The sequence below is a fragment of the Poecilia mexicana genome, unplaced genomic scaffold (assembly GCF_051168715.1).
Source record: "Poecilia mexicana isolate PSO_F unplaced genomic scaffold, ASM5116871v1 scaffold_23, whole genome shotgun sequence".
NCBI classification, from domain to species: domain Eukaryota; kingdom Metazoa; phylum Chordata; class Actinopteri; order Cyprinodontiformes; family Poeciliidae; genus Poecilia; species Poecilia mexicana.
In genome coordinates, this window is record NW_028263392.1 from 12,610,798 (window position 1) to 12,636,594 (window position 25,797).

Consider the following 25,797-nt stretch of genomic DNA (forward strand, 5'->3'; position numbering starts at 1 on the left):
TCTGCTTTTCAAAATTGCGCTCAAATGTAATGAACATTACAGTATTCTGGTGCTAAGCCATTCAGTGATTTATAAACCAGTACAAGTATTTTAAAGCCAGTTCTCCAGAGTACTGGAGAACAGAAGGAAAGGGAAGATTGGAAGAGATATACCGAAAGGAAGAGTAGTGTGATAATTGCATGGTGATGGTGTTTGTTAACGGGAAGGACTGCATGAATTCAGATGTTTGATAGTGAAGGGGGGAAGATGATGAGATACTCAGACACTTGAGATTGTATTGTCTGCTTTCCTGATGTTTTATGATGCATTTTCTCTTAGTATCCATCAATTATTTTTGATGTGTTCCCAAGTTTTGAGCAATTAGGCGTGATTAATGTGGTAATCCACATTCACATTCTGTTTAAGTATCAATAGATATATACCAACCAAGTTGAATGTTGAACTTTACAATTCAAAAAGTAGGCAAAATGCAGCATTTCTTCTATTTTCTGAGATTGCAGCATTTTTCTGTTTAATTCATATTTTTATGTATTTGTGTGTTTTTGAATTTGTCCATGCATATGTTTGCAGTGCGTTATGCGTTTGCACCAGCCGACCAATGTATATAACCTCATAAGTTGATTTGTAAGTTGACTTTTACAAAGTTTAGCAATCTCTTTCATGTTAGACAAACAGCTTGACTTGCAGACTTGAATTCTCAATTTTCAAGAAAATCTTAATCACTAGAAAACATTAGCAGCACGAACAGATGCTCTGCTGTCCAAGTTGTAATCAATTAAGTTGTAACAATACTTTCCCACCATTAGGTTCTTTCCCACAAGTCAAGAACCTGGCATACAGGCCATAAAGCTGGGTGAGGTCTCATCAGATGCTAAAGGAAACCCAACAGCAGCTAGGGTATTTAAGTATTTTATCAGATGTTTTTGGCATGTTTAACATCGTACAAACCACTAATATCATTTTTAACAACAGAGTTTTGTGTGCCGTTTTTTGTTGTTTTCCTGGAAAGGTCCAGAGTTTTTTAATCACTTCCAGACCCAGATAAATTAAGCAACAAAGTAAAAGACTTAAAAAAAAACCTCATGGACATTGCCCTCTGTGTTCACTCTCGTTGTTTCTTCCCATCTGTGATGGGTTTGGTTTCTCTTGTGTTTGTCTTTCCCAGCTCACAGGAAGTTAATTTTATTCTCTCTTTTGGCTCCTTGTCAATCATTTACAGGATCTCCTTGCAGTTAAACCAATCGCATGGCAGGAGAGGAATGTCACAGTGTTACATGTGTGTTTTTTCACAGGTTTTAGTATTTTTTTCATTAGGTTTACTTTTTAAAAATCTTTTAAATTGATAAACAACCTCAAATAAAGGAATGCTCTATTTTTAGGGGGACAAGTCGGAGTGGAGAAGAGCTGCAGCTTTACACCGTGACTTTATGTAATATAGAAATTAATATAATTTCCAGGATTTAAAATGAGTTATCCATGTATTCTTTTGTTCTCAGTATTTGTTGTGTTCAGGTTTCATGTGCTGCACATTGAAGGCAGATAACTGAATTGACTGTTAATTCTGTTAGTGAGTTAGTGGTTTATATCAAGCAGACATTTCCTCCTAACAAGGTTTAATGGCCATGGTCAACGTTTTGAACTGCATAATGACTGACTTTGTTGCCCATTGTAGCAGTTCTATTTATTTATTTGCAGCTGAATTATTTTTAGCCCGATTGATTCATTGATGGACCTCGTGAGGATGTTTTTTAAATTGTAGCAGATGGGTTTTTAACGGTGATATAAGAGTCACACTGTAGTTCTTAACATGAATACAGCAGCACTGACAGGACTTTCATACATGAAGCTACAGTAAACCGACACGGGTCTGTGTGAATATATGTACGTGTAAATCCACAAGTGTTGATAGATGTTCACATACTGCAGAGAGCACAACCGATTTACTTATCCTTCAGATATATATAGGTGTGTGTTTGGTTGGTCGCTTAGTTGGAGTTTTGGTTGTTAACTCCAACTAAGCAACTTGTTGGATAATTTTTTTAGTTGGTCGAATGGTTGATTGGATAATTTTTGAGTTGGTCATGTGGATGGTTGGATATTTTGTTGGTCTGATGGATGGGTTTAGGTAAAAGCCTCATGAAGCAATGGGTGGAGAAAGAGAGGTGGAGAAGAAAGAGCAAACCCAACAAAACCTTCAAAAAGGCCCAGAATGTACTTTTGTAAAATTACTGTTAGCTCTTTGTGAAGGTTTTTATAAGAATTTGCTGCTATTAGGTTTTTACATGGAAATACTGGCGGAACATTAAAAAGCAAAGAGAAAAAATAAAGAATTTGGCTGAATTTAAAACTGTGTTTTAAGAAGTAAATTCTGTATAAGAATAACTGACTCTGACTCGCACACCCAGGATGCATCACACAATAAGTATGGTGTTTAATTCCTGGAGGACAGCTGGGCGTGCATCCCTTCTGGTTTATCATGGTGTAGTTTTGCAGCTCACACTATTCTATTACAGCCACATTTTGCTCATTTTAGTAACTTTAGCAGTTATTTTATGTGTCAGAGCTCTTAAATAAGCAGCTGAGCTTCTTTTCCTTTCAGGAAACAGTTGCAGGATGTGTGACACAAGCACACAGAAACACCAACAGTCAGATAGTTTATCTTCATATACGCAAATTACACATCAAAACATGAGGATTTTTGTCTACTTTGACCACCATACTACAGTTTTCAGTAACTCAAATTTGCCTCCATTAATTTTCTTTTCTTGGATTTTTTAAATTAAAACTGCAATTAATTAAAAAATGTGTGTATATAAAATCGACCTATGCTTTAAAAGGTCTCAGAGTTCACACATTACCTCGTCCTGACATGATTTATCACCTTAGAAACCGACGTTTCACCTTTGTGTTTACAACACATCAAACCAGTTAATGCTGATCTGCCTGCTGTGGTTTTGGCTCTGCTGCTGCTCAACACTGATGTGGGTTTATCCTTCCTGCAGAACCAGGATTATCTCAGCACATTTCCAACCAGAGCTGAACACATTCATGAACCGTGCTGAGTAATGCTGAGTGCAGCATTGTGGTCCATTCATAAAAATATGCTTTTGTTGTGTGAGGGTGTGTGGTTGCAGGCGGCTGTGTTAGCTCTAAGGATGGCGACGTCTTTAAAAGCTGATTTGCTGCAGAAGTGCTAAAGCAGGGTTTAGTTGTTGCGAACATGACAGGAATAACAAAATAATAAACTAAAACTTACTGGAAAAAGGTTTGACACAATTCCGGATGGTTGCATCTTCTCATTCCTAAGACTGCTGAACTATTTCAAAAACTGTCTGTTGTTGTTGATGAGCAAAATTAAAATCTTTGAAAAATATTTACTGATTTAGTAAAATTATCTATTTTTTTCTGTGAAACATGTAACGACTCTATTGCTTGTTTAAGCAGAAGATGATGGTGGAAATCTCAAGAGGCAGAATGTTTGACTACAGCACCATCATGTGGTGATCTCTGGTTACTACAAAATATTCAATTTTAGTAAAATTACTCCAGCTTCATTCCAGTTTTAACTTTATTTGACTATATGGATCTTTTATCTGATAAACAATAGACAAAGTATAAACCTAACTTGAAGCCCTGAAAGTTGCAGCACCCAAACTTCTTCTTGAGAAATGTAATCTGGATGCTTCCTAATCAACACATTTTCTACTCTTAAATTCTTTCTTTTAATCTATTCCAGTTTCTAAAAATTAAGCAACTAATGTGAAATAATCACACTGTAAAAGTTTAAAATGCATCTCACTGCTGTATTTGAGACAACTGATTGGGTCCGTCGTAATAAGCAATAAATCAATTAATCGCACAATAAATTAAGACGAACTCAATAATTTCCATTTGCATATTTTCTCTTTTTCTACCAAAAACTGGATGACAAAAGTCTTCAGTTTGGTGCTTTGGTCTGAATTAGCTCTTTTTTGAATGACAGTTTTGTTTATAGAGCATTCATAATTCATTTTATTTGTTGTTTCTGTTGTTTTGTTTATTTATTTTGGATATTTAAAATGTCTTCCAGTTCCAGTGTTAAACGTTCATAAGAATTTAGTTCATCTTAAATAAAATGTTCTTGCATTCTAATACCATTATCGTTATATTACTTGAAAATGGTTTCAAAACAAAAATATTATTGTTTTTCGCTGCCATTAGTCTTAATAAAAATAGAACGGAGGAAAATGCAGCTAAGTCCTCTAAAATACGACTGATTAGAGGAACTGATTTGAAACAAAAGTATGACTAAAACGTATAAATACACATATTTCCAAGCAAAAGTTGTGAAAAGAAACACCCATGAAGACATCTGCACAGACAGCTGCTGACGTAAACAAACATCGGCTCATTTTTGACTCACATGGAGCGGCGTGTTGTTGTTGTTCAGATGGTCCTGACTGACGGGCGACGCAGCAGGATGGCAGTCGAGTGACACTCTCTCTCGACATTCAGCATGACAAGCATATTTGCAGCCTGCAGAGAAATGAGTCTGCATCAGCTTAAAAGAGCGTGAGAGCCAAAAACAATAAGAGGAAGATGTTATTTGTGAGCATCTCAGACATGCAGAAACAACGTATATGCAAATCCTCCATTGATATCGACGGCTCGTCGGTTGGGCTCCTAGATCCCATTTTGCAAATAAAGCCGACGTAATGCAAATTCCGAGATAAGCGAACCATAAAGAAGAAAAGGTTTCAAAATAAAATTCATCGGGACACACTAACATTATAACGATAACGTACGAACAGGAAGGATTTAAATGAAATAACTTGGAAAATAAGCATGAATGGAACAAATGATTGAGACAGACAAACATTCTGAATGTTTTCTGTTTAAAAACAAGTGCATTCTGGGAAAATGAGTGCAAAACACATTATAGTTTTACAACAACTCCACTAAAATCAATAACAAATACCTTTTAATTGAGAAGTTCTTTGACTTTAGTCAGTTAAATTATGCATAAACAAAAGTAATGTAGTAAACAGATGAAAACTTTTCAATCATTGTTTCTAAAGTCATATTTAATGTTTAATCTGTGAACTGCTAAGACAATAAGAAGAGTAAGAACCTTATGGGGAAAGTCATGTTATCCTTAAAAACATGCATAAGCTGACAACTGTAATGGATAATAATTGAAATTGTAACAAAAACAAAAGCTGTAGAAAAAGATTGACATTTATTCAAATGAATACAAAATACAATAAAACAGTGGAAAAGTGTTGTTTTATTGTATTCAACATGTGAAAATATAGATGAATTTTGTCATAAAAATAAATAGTCATAAAATTCATATTGATTACTTTAATGGAAAAAAATACATTAAAATTTTGGAATTAAGAAAATAGTTATTGAACAAGGTAAATAAATTTTTTAATAAAATAATATAATTAACTTTGATATTACACTATAAATATGTAAAGTCAAATGATTACATTATGTACTTCATTATTTAATAACTTGGATTATTAAAAGTTTAACTTAATAAAATAAAATTGATCTATTTTATGGTAAAATTAATTAGGAATCCAATATGTGAATAAATAATGATGTTATATTAGTATTATCAATATAATTATCATAAACATGCATTTTCTACAATGCATGTTTTAGTCCTTAATTAGTAAAAACATGCTTTAAAAACTATTCAGTGATATTAAGTTATAGGAAGAAAGGTTAATTTTAATTGTTTTGAACAATTTCCAGTAATATCCTGTTTTCAGTCCAGTTTTCATCCGTAAAACTGAGAATTAAAACTGGATGCTAAAAACATTGGACAATGCTAACACTCTTAAAAACAAGAAGCAGTATCTATTTATATTTTCTGACATTTACGCATTTAATTGTGAAAAATAAGCATCTGCATCAATAACAGATGAACTACATGCCACATAAACATTTGTTTTTAGGTCAAATCCCTTCATAAACACTCGGTTAAATCCCACAATCCTACCTGCCGACTTTTTCCTCATGTGCTGTCCAACTTTATCCGACAGTTTGCACATGGCTGCTCCCATCTCCCATCTTAAACACTGTTAGACCTCATCGTCATTGTTCATCAGAAAGCTCGGCTCCTCGCTCTGCTGTCTGTCTGCCTCTGATCAGACCTCAGATGTGCGCAGCTGCCATTCTTCCCCTGTGTTGTTGTGCTGAGTGGGTGATTTAACAGTCAAATGGAGGCCACAGTGAGATGGACACAGACAGGGCAGGAGGGAGGAGGCGGCGGATTGGCACAGCACTGCTGACTCAGTCATCTCCAGCAGCTCTCTTCTCACTTACGCAGTTTGTTGTAACTAAAACACGTCCGACTAACCCGGCTTCCAATCCGTCCATTCATCCGAACATCAGATCATCGACATGGATCCACAGCGGGAAACACAAAACCCTCTACACACAAACTATGATCCAGAATAGCTTTGCATATGTTGCCTTTTAAACTCCACAACTTGGGTCAAGTTTCTTCCAGAAACTTCTCACAATAATTTGCTGTAATTTTGCCCCATTCCTCCTGACAGAGCTAAGTCAGGGTTTCAACTCTGAGTAGGCCTGTCGCAATAATAATAATCAATTAATCACACAATAATTTAAAACGAGCTCAATAATTTCCATTTGCATTATTTATTGTTTTTCGCTTTTCTTTAAAGCAATAAAGCAAGTCACCTTTGTACTACTTATTAGGGATGCAGGTTATCCATTAAGTTAATCTAAAGTTGATTCGTCTTATTGATCAATTCAAAATGAATTGATAAGTGGCTATTTTCTTAAAATCCTGAGTTTTCCATAATATGAAGGACTAAATTACTCTAAATATTAAAATCTGAAAAGAAATTCATTAATTTTCAGCCTTACTTTATGTCAGTTGTGTTAAATACTGACTGAATAAACAGAAAGTTCTGGTTTTCTCATACTGTTAAACTTAAACATATTTATAAAATATAACAAAACAGCAACCGCTTAGGTTGCTGAATAGAAATATAAAAGATGAATAGAATAATATGCGAAACACTTTAATCCCCCATGAACAGAAAGATATTCATTAACTCAAGATCTATCTTGCTTATTGTCGTCATATTTTTTCCATCACTTTACTTTTTTTTATCTCCGCTTTTCTGCCATCGCATTCTCACCTTCGTAGCTCCTCTCATTTTTTGCTGAGAAGTTGGCGCTGCTACGTCATGTAGCTCGGCTGAATTAGCGCTATTAAGGAGCTTATCGAGTGCTTATATTTCAAAACAACTTAAGGAACTTGTCAAGTGCTTATATTATTAAAGAAAACCGCATAAATAGCATCTTCCATCCCACACCGAACTCTGTTTGGACCGTTTGTCTCTCCTAGTAAGAGGTGCGCCATCCGCCATCTTTGTTTCTGCATCAAGGACTCCGCTAAAGGATGACCCGTGGCGCCCTCTGTTGGATGGCGGCCAAACTACAACACTAAAAGAAGTATTTAATCGATTGGAACTCATTTTAATCTACTAAAATTATTATTAGATTAATAATTAATAATGAATTCTTAATACTTTTTAATAATTTAATAATTGATCATTTAATCGACAACCATTGCTCAAAGGCATAATAACCTCACTGGATGTAAACGTTTGAGTTTATAGTAATGATAAACTACTCAAATGAAACATGATCAGTATTCTGGCTCGTAGCAAAGAGAAATAACTTTGTAAACCTAGCTGACCCAAAACAGGGAAAGATTAGCCTGATTTAATGTCGGACAGAGAAAAATGTGGGGATTTTAAAAAATGTGGGGACGTTGAAGCCTGTAAAGCTTCAACATGCAACATGAATTATCTTAAATAATCTCTAGCATGAGGAAATTATGAGAGAAAGAACTATTTTCAATCTTTGGGCAAAAATATGCAACAATTCCTGCATGTTTTTGCTGTTAGGTCACAGTTTTTAATACTTAAAAATGTTAATTGTGCTATAATGCTGCACCTAATACAGATTTAAAATGCATGATTCAGTTCCAGTTGAGCATTTCGCTTTTCCTCTCTTCCTCTTCCTCACCCTCATCTTAGCTCTATGGAGTCATAGTGCTGTCTCAGATAAAAGCTTCCTTGATGCTGCAAATCGATCAGATACAATCAGCCTGACAGAGATGATGAGCTTGGACCAAAAAACGCCCTGACCTTTTCTTTTTTCACATCTAGAAGACTAAATATAGAACTTATTTGAATTTTGGCAACAGATGGGCAACAGTTTACTGGCTTAAACATCTACTGGCTTAGACACAGGAAATACATTAACATTTTTATGGACTGCAAAAGAATCCTCCTATGAGATTATGTTGAAATTGATTGGCACATCATTTCTACTAATTTAAAAAAAAAAGTAAATCACTACTTTGGATTAGATTTTAAAGAACCAAAAATACCTGATTTAAATATAGCCATGAAGTTAAAAGAAATTCATATTACTAATATATGTTTTTGTTCATTTTTTTATTCCATTATGTTTATTTAATTCTATTTTTTATTAATTCTAATTTAAGATCCTACTATTATTAAATATTCTTAGTAATATTATTATCAATCTGTGAGGTATCTAGTAGAAAAACTGTGTTGTAGTTAAAGTATCAACTTTTCCTCATGACTGTTTCCAGTAAAACATCAGCTCTTATTGTGAAAGGATCAGCTCTGAGGTCAAACCCGTCAGACAGGTCAGATTTTTTTTCTTCTATTTTTTAGGCACGTGTCAAACATTTTTCTCTTTTGGCACCACGTCTCTAATTAAGTCTGTGTTTGCAGAGAGAGCAACAGAGAGGCTTCAGCTCCTCCAACATTTATTTACCTGCTGAGACGTTTCTGACCTCAAACTGAGACAAAATGGAGGAAAGTGGCTCTAAATCTGGAGCTGACCAAATGCTTAAACTACTAGAGAAAATATACATTTGATCTTTTACTATAATTTTGTTTGAAAAAGCTTGAAGATTCACTCATCAACACAGAAATGATCACATTGGATGTTACAGTTAAACATTGTGTTTATTAAATGAGACGTTGTTTTTTTTCTACTTTAGGGGAATCCAAGAGATTATGTAACAATTGCAAATTTGAGCGAGGTTTCCAGGCACCACATATTTACATATATTACATAAATAGACTGTATTTTTCTTCACTGTCCTGCATGACATCAGATAAAATTGTTCCTGTTTTGTATCTGTTGAAATACCAAATCTCTTTCTTTCTGCTAAATGCCAGAAAAATGAATAAAACATGTTTTTAGAGAAAATGTTTCCGCCTATCCAGGGATGAAAATGTTTAAAATATTTACCAGATTATACCTTTAGGAAAAAAATGCATTTCACAGTATCAATAAAATAATTACAAAAAAAGTTTTGTAGCATGATCTAATTGTTTCTAAAATAAACAACAGAAATTACTGATCTAAACCTGTTAATTATTAAAGATATAATCAATGGTATTTATTGCTATTTGGAAAACACCTGGGAGTGTTAAATATATAACTATCTTGCAGCACAAACGTTTGACCCCAATTTAGTTTGTTTGGTGGGGGAATTGGTTGACCTTTGACCTCTAAACTTTTATTAATATCTTCAAAACAAAAGCAGCACAAATGTAGCAGAGTTGATGAGTTGATGGACACCAGTTTTGTTTAATCCCACTATTATGGTTGACCTTTTGTGACCTTTGGAAACATTTATTAATGTATTTGAAATGATAGCAGCACAAACAAACATTTTAGCTACACAAACGCTTTAATACCAATTTTGTTTGGTTTGATAAATCTTTATAACTCAGGTATAAAAAAAAACATAAAGATTTATATTAGCATACAAGTACACTGTCTATTAAATATGGTATTTTTAATTTTATGATGCAAATATTGTTTGAACCGAAGTTCTTTTTGTGAAAATCTTGCTGTATTCACACGGCAGCTACATGAAATTCAAACATGTTTTTGTTTGAAGCACAAAGACGACTGTTAGCGTGTGAACAGGTGAATAAATGCTGCAGCCATCTGCTTTGTCCCAAGTCTTTTTCCAATGACCTTCTCTGCTTCCTATGTGCCTGAATACGAGCTACATTGTTTGTGGCACGCAATCAAACTTTGAGCTGCTCAGAATAAAAAAGGCAAAGCTATAATGTTAAATCCTAAATACCTCCAAACAAGCAGATAGCTCATTTTAATAAAAAACTTGTAAAAACAGTAACTCTTCTTCATGAATTTAACTTCATTGCTAATTTGCTACTAATTTTGCAAATTTTGCAAATTAGTTTCTTTCTTGAGAAAGAAGCTAATTTGGAAGCGAAACAGCTTCATTCACTTCCTCCGCTGCTGTTAGAAAATCGACGTCATCGCTCATGATTTCTCCCTCTGCTCTCTGATTGGCCGGATTGAAATTCTACCAGAAAGAATTGAAGTGAATGGGAGAAAGTCCAGACGGCTAGCCAAGCTAGTTTTTTACCAAAAGTAAAAATTCAACCAAATATCTTTAGTTTGGACACCGAGCACACCAGTTATGACCAAGAAAGTAATAAAAAATATTTTGGATTTTCCGCCGTCGAAACTCACCGGACTTTCTCCAAAGCGGACCAACTTCCAGACCCGCGGAGCGTCGCACCACCTTTGGAAAGCGGCAGAAAAACCGGGATATTCTCCTCACCCTTCTCCCAAAGTATTCAACAAACCCCATCCGCCCTGCACTCTGCTCGGATGTTTCCGCCTCCGAACGATAACTCCCGTCTACAGACGCCCACAACCAGAGAATCATCCTCCCTGAGACGCTTCTCGGCCGGCGGCGTCGTCCGCAGTGATCCACCGGCTCTCTTTGCGGGTCATTATCTGTCCGTGGGGGCCGTGGAGCCAAACTGTCAGAGCCACTGAACAAACAAGACGCCGGCAGCTGACAGACGCCCACTGAAAGCCGGTGGAGTTGGATTATACTGAATCCGACAATCAGATCTGGTATTTCTCACAGAGGCTCAAAATGAGATTTAACGATGTGAAACCTCCGCACCGTTTGCGCTGAGGGAGGATTTACTGCGCATTTCCTCTAATAAAGACAAAACTATAGATATAAGGGTTATGTTTTTCCATCCAAGATGCTGGGATGGATGTTTGAAGAATTAGTTTAATCAATTTGTAGATCTGAAACCAACGATTATTTCAGTAATCAATTATTCAATTGAATATTCGGACGATTAATTGGATAAAATAAAATCTGCTACATTCTGTAGATTTTTAATTTAATCGCTTAATTCTTTGTTTTCTTTCTTTTCGAACTATACCAAGACAAAAATAAAAAATAATATTACAAGAATAAAGCAATACACCAAAAAAAGTCATAATATTATGAGAATAAAGTCAAAATAATACTAGAAGAAAGTCGTAATAATATAATTGAGTCAAAAAGTCATAAGACTACAGTCATAATACTTTATCATAAAGACTACATGATAATAAAGTCGTATTACTGCGACTTTATTCTTGTATTATTTCGACAATAAAAAATAAAATCCAGAGAATAAAGTCATAATATTAAGAGAATAAACTGGCATGAGGATAAAGTCAAAATAATAACAGAATAAAGTTGTAATAATATGAGAATGAAGTAATATTTTCAGAATGAAGTCAGAATATTAAGTCTTTATTCTCAAAATTTAAACCAATGCTGTCAATGAGAGTTCAAAATGAAATAATTGTCTCATTAAAGAGACTTGTTCCATGAAAATAAGAGTGTACCGAGTGAGCCAAAGCTCCAGTTTCCTGCAGAAATGCCTCTTGGCTAATGAACTCACGCTCTAATGCAACATTAAAGCCAATCAAACAAAGATCCCTGCTCTGTTTGCAGGTTTCTGTTACTGCACTTCATTGAGAAACAGACAAAGAACAAGAACCAAACAAAGAGAGAAGCCATCAGTCCTCACACTCAGAGGCACAAACACTGAAACAGGAGCTGCAAAACTCAAATGATTAAACAAATTCATTCAACTCATCTCTGGGAAAAACATGTAGGATACAGTTTAATATGTAAAACTTTCATAACTGCAATATACAGAACATTACTATATCATACAAGACGTGCTTTGCACTCCAAGAACACAACATCTAACCAAGTATTTTATTTAAAGTGTGTAAATATCTTAGTACACCTAAAATAAGACAAAACTAACTTACAAGTAACTTCTTTATTAATAATATTGATTTTAAAAAGTTTTAGTTCTACTGACTTTTTTTCACTTAAAATATGGAAAATATTTTTGTTATAAGTGTAAAAAAGTCAGTGAGTGGAACTAGTACTTTTCTTTAAACCAATATTAAGGAATTATTGTCTTAAAACAAGCTCCTATTTCTTGCTGAAGTTACTTGTAAGTTAGTTTTGTCTTATTTTAAGTGAACTAAGATATTTAAACTAGACAAAATCTTAATAAGATTTTGTGTTTTTGATTAATAGAAATGCATCAATCAGTTTTTGGTCTGATTCCAGTTTTTGACTTTATTAAAGCTCTAAACTAGAGATAATTTCTGTATAATCTGTAAATCCTGGATTATCTGCAGTACAACTCATCTCAGAGGTTTTCTACAAGATTTTATTAAATTTTGAGTTGTGAGATTCATTTGAAAAAGGTAAATTTTTAAGGTTGGGGAATCATTTCTGTCTTGATATGTACCTATATTCTGGATCATTATTGTCTTTCCTTTTCCCAATTAGCCTGCTGAACAGTGAATTCTTTGTCAAACAAAACAAAAAAACAGGCAGTTTAAGGTACAGAGAAACTCGAACAAAAAGACATTGCAAAATTTAAAATATTTCAATATCCAAAGAAGACTTGCTCATCTGGAAAAATTAATGTTCAACTGAGGAAAACTGCTGCTCTTGCTGGCTTATAAGTGACTGTTTCTTGAGATAATAAGTGAATAAGTGACCAATGTAAATATCAGTAGAGAAGGAAAAAAAATCATAAGCCTATAAAGTTTTTCCTTTAATGTTTATTCTTGTAGCTGCTTATTCATTTCTTTGATTTGCTGGAGGTTAAACAGGAAAAAAAAAGAAAGAAAAAGGATGTTTTTGGGACATTGTGTTTTGTAACTTGTCTTTCTGTGAGGATAATATAAAAATAATATTAATGTGTGCAAAGTGTAAACTAGCTAAAATGAACAAGTCAAATTCATAAGATAATTAGAGCAAAAAATTGAGATATTAAGTTTTTCTGAATTAAAAGTATTATTAGAACAAAAAATTCTAGTGTTAGATGTTTGCTTTAGGGCTGTCATAAACTAACACCAGCTAGTTAGCTAGCTAGTGCTAGCTTTCCTTATTAAAAAAGGCAGTCCTGAAATTATTGCTGTCACAATTCATGTAATAAGTTGTTATGCCAACAGTAAATTCAATAAATTATAAATCAATAAAATACAGCTTTTTGTTTGTACCACTTCGGTGTCAAAGTAGAAGGGAAATATATACACACAAGTACACAAGATTTGAAACTAAATATAGCAACTTAGCTAAATAGTACTAGCTTTATGAAGTTAGCACTCGCTAGCTTCATATAACAAAAAAGGTAAAACATGATTGTTTTCCTCATTTATTAAGGTCATTGATATGCCACTTAAAATTGACTGAACTAAGGTTTTTATCATTGTAGTCCATCTATTTTATTTATTTGGACAGGAAAAACATGTCATGTGTGCTTTTCACATAGACTATCTGTAACTTGTCAGCCTGTTAGCTAACATTAGTCAATATCAAAGCATAGGAAAGCAGGAAGTGTGTTTCTGGTTTTCTCCTGTGTAATCAGCTTACATCCTCATTTTAGCTAATAAATTGATTACAGTGGACGTCAGCCTGTTTGTGGTCCAGCATTTGTTGACTCACCTATTCACGGATTTTTCAGTGGAACATTCTTTTTTTTCCCTTGGCTCTGATTGGCTGTAGCTACATGTATATATAGGTACATGAGCTAACATAAGGAAGAAGTTAGGTGTTAGCTTAATTTGGTAGTGCTATGACATATTTGTACTGCTTATCAGTGCATATGAAAGCATATTTGGTGTTTGAACTATTAAAACAGGCAGTTATGAGCATTTTTAGAGGAAACTTAAGTATTTGTGGATTTAAGCAAAAATATTCCTTCAAAAGCTGTGCTATAACATTTAAGCTAGTTAGCTGGTGCTACATTGTTTGTCTATATTTACAAAGAACATATTTTTGGCTATTATTTTAGTGAAAAATAATATTGAAAGTGAAGCTAAGCACAGGAGAGGAAAAGGCACAGCATCAAAATCTAAATGATACAAGTTTCGAAATGGAAGAATATACTCATGAGGCAAAACTTCTTCTTCATAACTTCCTCCTATTGTTTGCCAGATAACATCACACACAGAGAGGGAAGTCCAATGTTTGTAGACGAGTCAGTCAGGCTAGTTTTTTTTTTACCTGAACTAGTTCACCTGCATACTGTCCACATTCCTGACATCAAGCATTTCAGAGCCCTGCCTACAACTTCTGAGCAGTCAGTCTTTACAAACGCCAAACTGAGTTAGCTGTCACATGTCATCATGTCGACTTTATCTCGACACCAATCAGTTCTTACAAAGTATTTCAACCCCAGCTGCAAATACAGATTGGCTATTATGTCCAGATTAAATTATTTAATACATTTTTCGATATGATTCATAGGATGACAAAATGAAGTTGTGAGTTTAGGCTCTTAGTTGTACTTAAAGCAACAACAAAAAAGGGTTTTGTGTTGTTATTAAATTGCTGGAGAGATCATGGTTCTTAAACAAGAGGAACATAAACTGTTGAAAGAAGCTAGCCTCAAACTGCACATAGATAAATAAAAACCTGACAAGTTGTTTTCAATCCTTTTACATTGATATCTGAATAAAATCCAGGGAAACTGGTATGACAGACCTAAATGGTAAATTGAGTCCACCTGTATATGACATAAGTAAAAATGGAGCTTATTATTGAAGGCCTAGGTTTCCTAGAGTTGAAAGGTCTAAAGCAGATTTAGGGTATAAAACAATGTTCCAATCTTTGAGCATTTTAATTAAATCAAATCTACAAAGACATGGCTACCTATACCAGGCAAGACAAGACTAGCGTTAATCGAGGAAGAAGTCATAAAACCCTTTGTAACCCTAAAGAAGTAGCCCTGAATACATTATGGAAGAAGACCATATGTTGAAACATCATGCTGTGAGGGGTGCTTTTCATCACCTGAGAGATCCAGAAAGAAAACCAAACTATTAAAGATCTGAGATGTAAAGACTTCAGTCCAATTTAATAATCAAGACTGTTTGGTCTCCATTCAGTCTGAGTTTAACTGTTTTTGAAGGAAAGATGGGAAACATTTTTAGTTTCTGTACAGGGTAAATTTATCCCAAAAGACAGCCGTAGATGAAGTCAAATTTGGTTCTACAAACTGGGTTTCATGTTTGATTTGTTCCCTTAAAAAAAAAAGAAGTAATTTCTGTTTCACCTCACAGTTTTCGGTTGCTTAAAATCCAAACTCATTGAGGTTTGTATTTGTCTTTAATGAGGCAGTTTGGACCTCCACCGTCTTACCTGCACAGGTGAGTCCGTGTTGGAGGATGTAATTGCAGCAGACATCGCACCAGTTGTTCTCGCCTCCCGGCTCGAAGGTGTGTCCCTCCCCGGTTTCCTCCTTCACTCTGGGGTCCTTTTCTCCGGGGGAGAAGATGGTCCTCACGTCGGGGGCTCGAAACCGGCTCTTCCTGCTCCGGGGTGGCCCCCCACCTTGCCCTTCAACCCCGTTTTTAGCAGCTTCCGCCGGCTTCTTCCTCTCGGGGCTCCGGGGTTTCTCCTCTCTCGGACTCCAGACCTCCTCCAGGCTGGCCGATTGCGGGGAGGAATGCCGCCGGATCACTCTCACCACCGCGCCCTTGTTGGCCTTGGAGATCCGCATCCTGGCTCCGGGCGGCGGCCACGTCGTTTCGCAGGGAGCCTCGCAGGTCGTCGGGCTCAGCAGGGATGTGTTGGTGCGAACAGGATCCACTGCCGAGTCACCCGTGGGGGCGTTTTCACGGATCCGAGGCGGGGGGTTAAACATTATTCCCTTCATGCTCGGCTGGCTCGGACGGGTCTCTGACACCGAGCCGCGTCCTGCCGCTTAAAGTCCGCGTTGGTTGTCGGAGAGCAGGTTGATCTGCCGGAGAACGGGTTGGATCTCATTTCAGACTCCACAGCGGCCAGCATGACACGCTCCGCTTACAAAAACGCAAATTTAAAGTTCCTTACAAAGACTGCAAAGTAATAAAACCCAACTTAATTTACCCACACTGTCTATGCAAAACGTAAGACTGCCAAAAAATAATTCGTATCCCGTTTTTGCTTATTTTATTTTGCAACTCTCTATCATGTAAAACACAGTTTGTAAAGTAAAGTCAATAATATTACGGTTAATTAAAAAATAATAGTCTTCAAATTTTTATGTAAATGAATAGAAAAAACTACATCTAAATGTCAGTTTAAATGTAAAAACGCAGTTTGACACGTCGTAGTTCCGATTCTGATCACGTGAGGGCGCTGTTTCAACCTAAATTAAGTTTCTGTTGTAACTAAAATGCAAATTTTAAAGGTCTCTACAAAAATTGCACAATAACAAAGGCGTCTTAAATCACCCACACTGCATATTTAAAAGCTAAGCCTCCAAAAATAATTCAGTCTGCTTTATTTTGGTTTAAATGTAGTTTTATATGTAAAACACCTTTTGTAAGCAAATAAACCTACTGTTAACTTTGAAAAGAATAAATGTCATAAATACACAGAAAAAGTTAATATAAATTTTAGTTTAAAAGTTAAACCAAGGTTTATGCAGTTGTAGTTCCTTTATTGATCAGCTGAAACAAGTTTCTGTTCCTGAAATAAAATTTATTTTACAAAAAGTAATAAACTCACTTAAATAGAGGACTGTCAATTCTAAAGGTTAGCCTGAAAAGACAGACTTTTAACCTTCTTATTATTTTAAGTTTTTATTGTAGTTTTCATTGTGAAACTTTGCATAACAGATAATCAAATTATATTATTTTGTAAATGTTAGAAATGTAAATCACTTAATTAGGTTAAACGTTTAATAAGAACCGCTCAAAAAAAAACCTTTGACCGATTTCACACATAAACTTCATTTTAAGTTTAGATTTTTAATAAACTTTTGCATTAGTTTATTTGGAACCTTTCTGTGCAAAATCCATATATGTAAAAAAGAAGTAAACATGAATATAATGCTTACATTTTATATACAAAGTATATAAAATTAATATTTTACACTCCATATCCAGAAATTTGGTTTAAAATGGATTTTAACTATTTATTGCAGTGAATTACAGTTAAAGTTATATTTCAGTTAGTAGTTGTACCAATAACCAATTTTGTTCAATGTCAAAGTTATTTATATAGCACTTTAAAACAGGTATAAAACGCACCAAAGTGCTGTACAAGAACAACAACTCAAATGACAAAACAGAACACAAAACAATACACCAATTAAATGCCAGAGTAAAAATGAGTTTTAAGAAGTGATTTAAAATGATCCAGGCTGTGGGCAGATCTAATCTGGAAAGGTAAGTTATTCCATAAAACAGGAGCAATTTTGTTTTGTGTACATTTTCTTCAATGACTTACGGTTCATTTTATAAAACTATGTTCTTATTTGAATTAATCTGAACAAGTTGAGTAAACTTTAAGATATTCCAGGGAGGGATTTTCAGTTATTTTCTCATACTCAGTACAAGATAATTGGAGTTTATCAAAATAAAATTACAGTAAAAGTAGCTGTAATTAAAGCTTTTAATTATAGCTACTTTTACTGTAATTTTAAGGTTAAAAAATATTCTAAAAATATTGTGTGAACCTTTTTGTTGGCCATGTGTTCGACTCTGGCATTTTTTGTAGATATAAAAACCTTAATTTATTATCTTCGTGAAATAAGAAAACTGATATAGTATCACAAAATGTTTTTATTCAAAAATATAATTTAATGTTTACACTTATTGGTAACAAAATAACATTAACATAAAAAAGAAAAAAACTTAACATATTGTTTCTTTTTTTTTATAAAAGTGCAGGTGCGTTAACAAGACATAATGTTTTATGTAATTAAATAAATTAATTTTTGTTGATGGTAGTCTGTACAATAAGTGCTTTCCATTAAATTAATGTGAAAAGAATTTCCTCTTAAACTTTGGTCCAAGCAGAAAGAAAACTGCTCCTTGTAAACGATGAAGGTCCTGAGTGATTCTCTTCTTTGCACCATTTTAAGACTTTTTTTGTTCTTGTAATGAATAATCAACTTCCAAATCAGTCAACTTCCTCTTCATCAGGAAACACTGCCTCCTGTTGGAGAAAGATCAAACACGTTTCAGAAGGTTTAGAAAGAACTGGGTAAGTTTACTTAGACACAGAAACAGGAAGTGGTGCCATATTAGGAAATGGAACCACTCCGGAACTAAAGGGGGCGCTATTTTCTATTTCCAGTCATTGCTGACAACATACTGTACCAATTAAAAGGCTCTCAGAACAACTTGTATATATGAATTTTTGTGTTGTATTTTTCTGTATACTACATTTGTTTTTGCCATTTTTTTCAATAATTTTGCTTTAAAAAATATAACTCACTGATATTTTGATGTGTGTATATCACAAATGCTTTTTTAAGTTATGTAAAATTGCTTTTTATGTAATCCTTACTTCTTTAATTTCCCCTGTAATTAATGGAGTTTATTATTAAGTATTATTTATAATGAATGTTTTATTTTGAATGTAATCTGTGATTTATTTATATATATTATTAATAGACTTAAAAAAATAATGGGACTAAAGAGCTAAAAGGGGCACCATTTCCCATCATAAACAGAAACTCTTATTTTAAAACATTACAAACTCAATTTACTTTATTTTTAATTTCTATGTCTGAACAATATTTCACAAACATGGTAAAACAAAATTAAAATATAGGTACATTTTATGAACATTTGCAGTTATTTCTATTCCCACATTATTGCAACAAAGACCTAAAATTATACTTTTATTGCAAATAGCTTTAATAAAAAAGAATAAGAGATGTGGAACCAACAAACCCAATTAGTTAAATATAAAATATTGTTTTATGGATGATGACGCAAACAAAAACAAAAGAAGAGACTCCAGTAAATATTAAATAGCGCCCCCTACAGCTCTGGAGGGCAATTGTGTCTTTCCCAAATATGGTATTTCTCCTTTTTCTGGGAATTTAAAGCAGGAAGTGAGGATGTACTTACATATCCGCCCTGCTCCTGAGCCCACGATGAATAATATTCCTGAAGATATCGAGCTCCATGTTTACATAACTTGACTTTGGGCAACGCCTCCACAGAGGCGAGACGACTAGTTATCTGATGATTAAAAAAAAAGAAAAACATTTGTATGAGACAAAATACTGCCATTAAAAGGTACAGACTGCAAAGCTGTGAAGCAAAAAGCTGCTGTCACCTCTAAGGCGGCAGCGATTTGGGTTCTGTTGGCTGCTTGGGGTCCTAAGGCGTCAGCGTCCGGTCTCCTGAAGCCGATCCTGATCAGAAATGTGTTGAGAAGCCTCGCAAAGAAGCTGTAGTCTAAAAAAAGGTCTGCAGGAATGTTCGCCAGGGGAAACTGTGGGTGGACATAAAAATAAACTGGTTAGTTTTGGGGAAAAAAACGTTTTAACTGTGTAACTAACCACCAAAATTAGATCGTTGTCTCCATAAAAAGTCTCCAACAACACAGAAAAATGTTTTTTGTTAATCAAAAAGTTGCTAAATACAGTGAGAAAGTTTATAAAAGTTTATAAATAAGCAGCAATGCTTCTGATCCCCTCCCCCCCTCATCTGTAGATGTAGCCACGACCCTCTGTGTCACCTGGCTCCGCCCACTTTGATCAAATTTTCAAAATTTTAATTTCATTTTGACAGAGTTAAAATCAATAAAACATGAAACAGTTGCTATTTATCTTTTTAAAAATCATATTTTAGTGAAATATAGGACCTCGTTTATATTTTTGTATTTATTTTTTTTATAGCTTCTGATAAAACTGACAATAATTCAACCTATGAACCCTGGATGAGCCATAACTGACTGAGTCAGTGTTTTATTGTTGACTGCAAGTGGAAACTCCTCCATTGCATAATAATACTAAACATTAGTCATGTGCAGCCGGACTTCCTGGAAGAACTCGATTTACTGTAATTTCCTTACCTTCTTGACCAGCTCGTCGCCTTGTGCCCTCAGCAGCAGACCAATCGCCTTCTCCAAGTCATCTTCCATCTTCCCCTCATCAGTTTCCCCTGGTAAAGATTTTACAGAAATTTAATTTTTTAATTCAAAGGAACAACATTTTAGGGCTCAAACTAGAAGTAAGAGACTTGCCATCAGAATCGATGACGGGAGTGAACTGAAATTCATCGGCGATCCCGATCACCCGGTCCGCCACTTCCTTCATCGCATCCTGATCTTCAGCTAAAAGAAACGAATGAAAACAAGCTGCAATGTTACATCAACTGGGTCATTTTCTTTGTTGCTCACTTCATTTTTTTTTATTTCAGTCTAAAATTTTGACAAAGCATCAGATTTAAGGTTTCAGTTTGTAGAAGATGAAATACAGAACTTGTTACATTTATGGGACACTTAGTAAAAACTTCTAAAATAAACTCTCCAATGAAATTTTAACGTTTAATTTGATTATATTCATTCAATAGCAGAAAAAAAGAGCAAATGTTGAGCCATTTCCTACCACACTTCCAGGTGGATGGATATTAAAAGTATCCATCCACCTGGATGCTTCACCCTCTTATTGCTTTTACAAATCAATTAGGATCAGCAAAATTTGACGTTTTTGACCGAAAAACACTTCTATGTTAAGTGAAACTATTTCTACAAAACAACGACAAAAAGTTCACAAAACCAGTGACAGCATGAATATTAATTTTGTCGAAATCAGTGTTGCAAATTGCATTGGTAATGATTGATTTCTAAAAGGAACAAAAGGGTAAAACATCCAAGAAACTGTCTTGTGCTTGTCATTTGAGGTTTGAAAGCTTCTGAAATCCACTGTTCAGATAAAAAAATCAAACGACAGAATTTCTAAAAAAAAAACAAAAACAAAATAGTCAGAGAAAAACATATTTTCTAAGGTATTTTTTTCCCCTCTGCTGAATAAATTATACTCAAATTACATATTAGATTAATAGAAATATTTAACAATGCGAATCTGCTTCTGCAATAAAAGATGAATTTATTTAAAGGCTTATTCCACATCTTTACAAGATGTGCAGTTAAATGTGTTTAACACTAAACGTTTCACATAATATTTAAACTCAAACCGATTTTATAGGCATAGTTTGTCCATCTCAGAATTTGAGTTACTATATTTGACATCAATATTAAAAAATTATTTCACCATTTTGTTTAATACTAATAAAAAATAATTTTCCTCAACATCAGTTGCCTTATAATTAGTAATTTGTCTGTATAACAAACATTTTTATTAAGCTTGTAGCTAAATTCCAACATTTATATCATAATTTACAAGCAATTAAGCTACAAGCTTAATGGTAAATGTTAAATATGTTTTCACTCCTGATTAATTGTAACATAATTAAGTTGATTTCAAGCGCAAGTTGATTTCCTGTTTGTTGTCTTTTTACATTATTTGGTTGTGAACTGAACAAAAACGTTTTCTTTCTACCTTTAAAACCATAAAAGCTTCTTCAGATGTTTTCAGATTTTTTTTTCTGCACAAATTAAATCTGAATTATTCAATAGGGAGTTTTACCATGATGCTCCTCGTCTTTGTCTTCTGGAACAAAGTTTCGGTTCATGGGGTCATTGAGGTCATCATCCTGTGGTGATTCTGGCTCCGCTGTCTGAGGCTTAACACACTTGAAAATCACTTTCAGATGCCTCAATATATTCTTTTTCTTCTTCTTCTTCTTCTTCTCCTCCTCCTCCTCCTGGTTTTCAGTCTTTCCAGACGTCTGAGTCAGCGTTTCTTCTGCAGCCGAACCATTAACTTTGGGTGTGTTGACTTTTGCTGGCCGCCGCCTCTGAGCGTAAGCCATCATGAGTCTGAACTCCACTGTGTCCTCCATGTTTTCTTTGTCAGAGTTCAAATTATAGTCCACGTGAGTCGGGCCGTTGATTTTTCCAACGCCGTTTTCCACTTTATCGTTCTCCATCTTATTTATCTGTAAAAACATATCAAAGTTGTATTTATTTATCAAAAAAAACAAAAAAAAAACAAAAAATAATTTTAGTTAGAATTTAACCTTTTCCCAGCTGAACATTTAGTATCTGAGGTTCATGGTTTAATTTTCTATATTTAAGATACCAAAAAAAAAAAAAAATTCTTTGGTTACTAAGGAAATTATTTCTGCAGGCACAGAACCAAAGAAAAGGATAATAAATAGACAAAACAACTCCTTAGTAATGATTAAATAAAAAAAACTACAATTACAATAAAAACAAACAAAAAACAATTCCCTCTTATATACGCAAATCTCAGAATCTCCATTCATAAATGGGATAAAAAAATTTTTATATTTATGATTATTGTAAAAGTTCAACATGAGCTTTTTGTTAACATTTTTATTCTTTAATTATTCCAACTCTAAATGGAGTCTGGAACAGCAATAAAAAATCTGCATACCTACACTGGTCATACTTAAACTATATCATTATTAATATATTCATTATCCATTTTAAATCTAAAAATGTATATAGTTATATTAAAAAAATATCACATTTTTATTGTTTTCCTTATTTTTCACCGCTTAGAGAGTGTCAAAGAAAACTTGATGCTTTGGCTAAAATATTAAATAAATAAATTACCATAAACTCAAATTTTGTATTGTGAAACTTTAAGTATGTAAGAAAAACAAACATCGCTCTCGGTATTTTTTGGCACATCTGGGTTGCTGTACAAAAAAGTTTAATCTTACTCATACTCGTACGTACTGTCGCAAAAATATACAATAAAAGCCTAAACCTACAGGTCTATGAACTCGAGAAATTTATCCTATCCCGGTTTTATTTGTGTAATATTAGTTTTCTTGTATGTTCAAGTTAATCTTTGGATATTTTAAGTGTATTTTCTGATTAAGGAAGTTCACGAATTCATGTTGGGGCATGTTGAAGGAGTTTCCTCAAACAGCTGTTTGAATGACGACACAGATTGAAATCTGAACTGTGACAGGACAAAGTTAGACAGGTTAAAAAGGACAAAATGTCGACATATGTATTACTTATTCAGTAAAAAAGAAAAAAACATCGTAGTTCTGCTAGTTTAGCGGTGACATTACGGTCATCTTTCTCCGAAGGTTTAACTTTTTATGGTGAAATTAAACCAAAAACGTATTTTAGTCTCGTTATAAATTATAAAACCTAATTTAAAAAACCCCCAAAGATGCCGAAAACTAAAGTACTTACTGTTCTCTGTCAGAGAAAAAGTCTTCTTGTCGTCCGTTGAGACTCTTCTGACTTGTACCAACCAACCAAAGTTTGCGTGAGCTGCGTCTCAGTTTTATTACGTTTATGACGTCATTATCGACGTCACGTGATAACATGTAGTTTATTTCCTCGTATATGGCAAGCCGTTTTAATATAAATTCAGTTATTGTGGCAAGCCGTTTTAACATAAATTCGGTTTCGTCTGACTATCCGTAATTACATTCCAGATATCTAAAAATGCATTTTGACTAGACAAAACTACATTTTGACTATCCGGAATGGTAATTTAAGATATCTGTATTTACATTCTGACTAGTAAGAATGATAATTCAAGATATCTTCAATTATATTTTGACTAGTCAAAATTCCTTTCAAGATATCTCAAATGATCTGTCATTTGACGGGACACATATCCTTAATTACGATTTAAGATATCTTCAACACAATTATGACTAGTAAAAATTACAATTTTAGATATCTGAATTAAGAATGACGTGGAAGCCCCTTTGTGGTGTCCAAACAGTTGCCTGCTGAATTTTATGTTTTTTGCACAAAATTGTCAGTAAATGCCACAAATTAGAAATCAGCAAATATGAACTTATGAAACTATTGAAACCTTCAAGAATCTTATGTTGTGTAAGATATTTAAGAAAATAATACTGAAACCACACCCATGAATTACTTTGTTATCTCTAAAATACGTCACTTTTTATATTGAACACCAGACATTTCACCTCTTTCCCACAGTTTTTCACTTAGTTCCACGACTGAAGGGGATTTTATAGTCAGTGTTAAAAGCAGCACAGAGTCTGAAGCGATAAGATTCTTGAAGGTTTCAATAGTTTCATCAGTTCATATTTGCTGATTCGGTTCTGTATCATTGAATATTTATTTCTCCTTTTTCTTTGTTTTCCTTAAGCTTGGATAATCCTACTCATAATAAGAAGAGAATTTCTTCTTGGGTCCATATGAATTTCCTGTTACCGGATGTGGAGAATTTCCTTTTACCGGATGTTAGGGGGAGCGGGGGAAATCCGGTCACAGGAAGGGGTGGGGGGGCTTTCCTGTTACCGGGTGTTAATATCATTTAATCCATCAAACTCCGATTAAAATTTGACAGAAGGGAGTATATATATATATATATATATATATATATATATATATATATATATATATATATATATCTAACGGGTCCCAGGTTACAAAACATTGAGAAATACTGATCTAAAGTCTAGATGCACCACATTACTCATTAAACATGTTTTTTTCTTACCTAGTCATAGGATGATTCAGAAATATTAAGACATGTGACACGTTTGTTTTTAAGAATCATATCCGAGTATATTTCTTTGGCTCTATAGCTACAAATATGATAAACATTAACAAATAGTCAACAATTGCGGTGTTCCATGCTGTTTGGCTGTAGCTCTGAGGATATTCACACCTGACAGTCCGGTAGATTGGTTCAATTGGGGGCCAAAATTACAGCTTTTACTGTGGTGTAAAAAAAGGAGTTGTAAATTACTGCCAAAAAATCTCAGAAAATTTGATATCTCAGAAATTTTCTAGAAAAAATAGTAAATTTCTGAGTTTCAAAAGTCGAAATCTCAAAATTTCCGAGTTTTTTGGGTGGATATTTCTACCTTCCCCCCCCATCTATAATAGCCCTAACACTCCGTCATACTTTGACGCTACACTGTCAAATGATCCACTCATTGAAAATCCTGTTCCAATCCTCGCCTGTGGTGGCGCTGCATCAAGAACCGCTGAAGGAAGCGACACGAAAACCTCCGAAGAAGACATAAAAGTAACGTCTTTATAAAATATAAAGAAAAATGGAGTAGCGTCAGATTTTAGCGGTTGTAATATTTCTGAATACAATCTGAAGATATCCTTCTGTGAATTTTACACATTAAATATATTGAAACACCTTTCCTTCCGTCCTGTTGGCCATTAACCTTTTCACATTTAGCCTTTATTTACATTCACACTACAACGGTTTGTGCTTTAGTTACATTGTTACTCGATGAATGATGAAGCTAAACCAATTTAAATGCTGTTTTTTTGTAATTCCAACCTCAATCGCGGTATTTATCGTGACGGGATTGAGTCATGACGGCTTTCCAGAAATGAACTCATGGTAGAAAATATTGTTCTTGCCCTGTTTGTCACAACAAGGAGTCCACATGACTTTCATGTCAGAGTAAAGCCAATGGCAACGTCATGAGATCCTCATATGCTGAGACTTTAAAATTATGCCGAGTCACAGTCATAATATCTTTTGGTTTTCTTTG

General features: G+C 34.2%; 2 protein-coding genes across 2 annotated transcripts in view; both read right to left on the reverse strand.

Moving 5' to 3' along the window:
• The window catches only part of rassf3 (Ras association domain family member 3), a 53,366-nt gene extending 37,171 nt beyond the window's left edge, over positions 1-16,195 (reverse strand). Inside the window, exons 1-2 of the mRNA XM_015000791.2 lie at positions 15,593-16,195; positions 4,403-4,515 (exon numbers count right to left, since the gene is read on the reverse strand). Of these exons, the coding sequence (XP_014856277.2) occupies positions 4,403-4,515; positions 15,593-16,109 (630 nt within the window). The 5' untranslated portion in view covers positions 16,110-16,195. The remainder of the gene's footprint in view (positions 1-4,402; positions 4,516-15,592) is intronic.
• Positions 16,196-17,985: 1,790 nt separating this feature from the next.
• Positions 17,986-23,593, reverse strand: LOC106926117 (uncharacterized). Its single transcript, XM_015000792.2, has 7 exons — positions 23,483-23,593; positions 21,831-22,242; positions 20,426-20,515; positions 20,255-20,343; positions 19,514-19,672; positions 19,303-19,416; positions 17,986-18,379 (listed from the first exon to the last, which is right to left on the reverse strand). Exons 2-7 carry the CDS (start codon positions 22,231-22,233, stop codon positions 18,344-18,346), a joined length of 891 nt encoding a protein of 296 aa, XP_014856278.2. The 5' UTR covers positions 22,234-22,242; positions 23,483-23,593; the 3' UTR covers positions 17,986-18,343.
• Between the last annotated feature and the right edge of the window lie 2,204 nt (positions 23,594-25,797).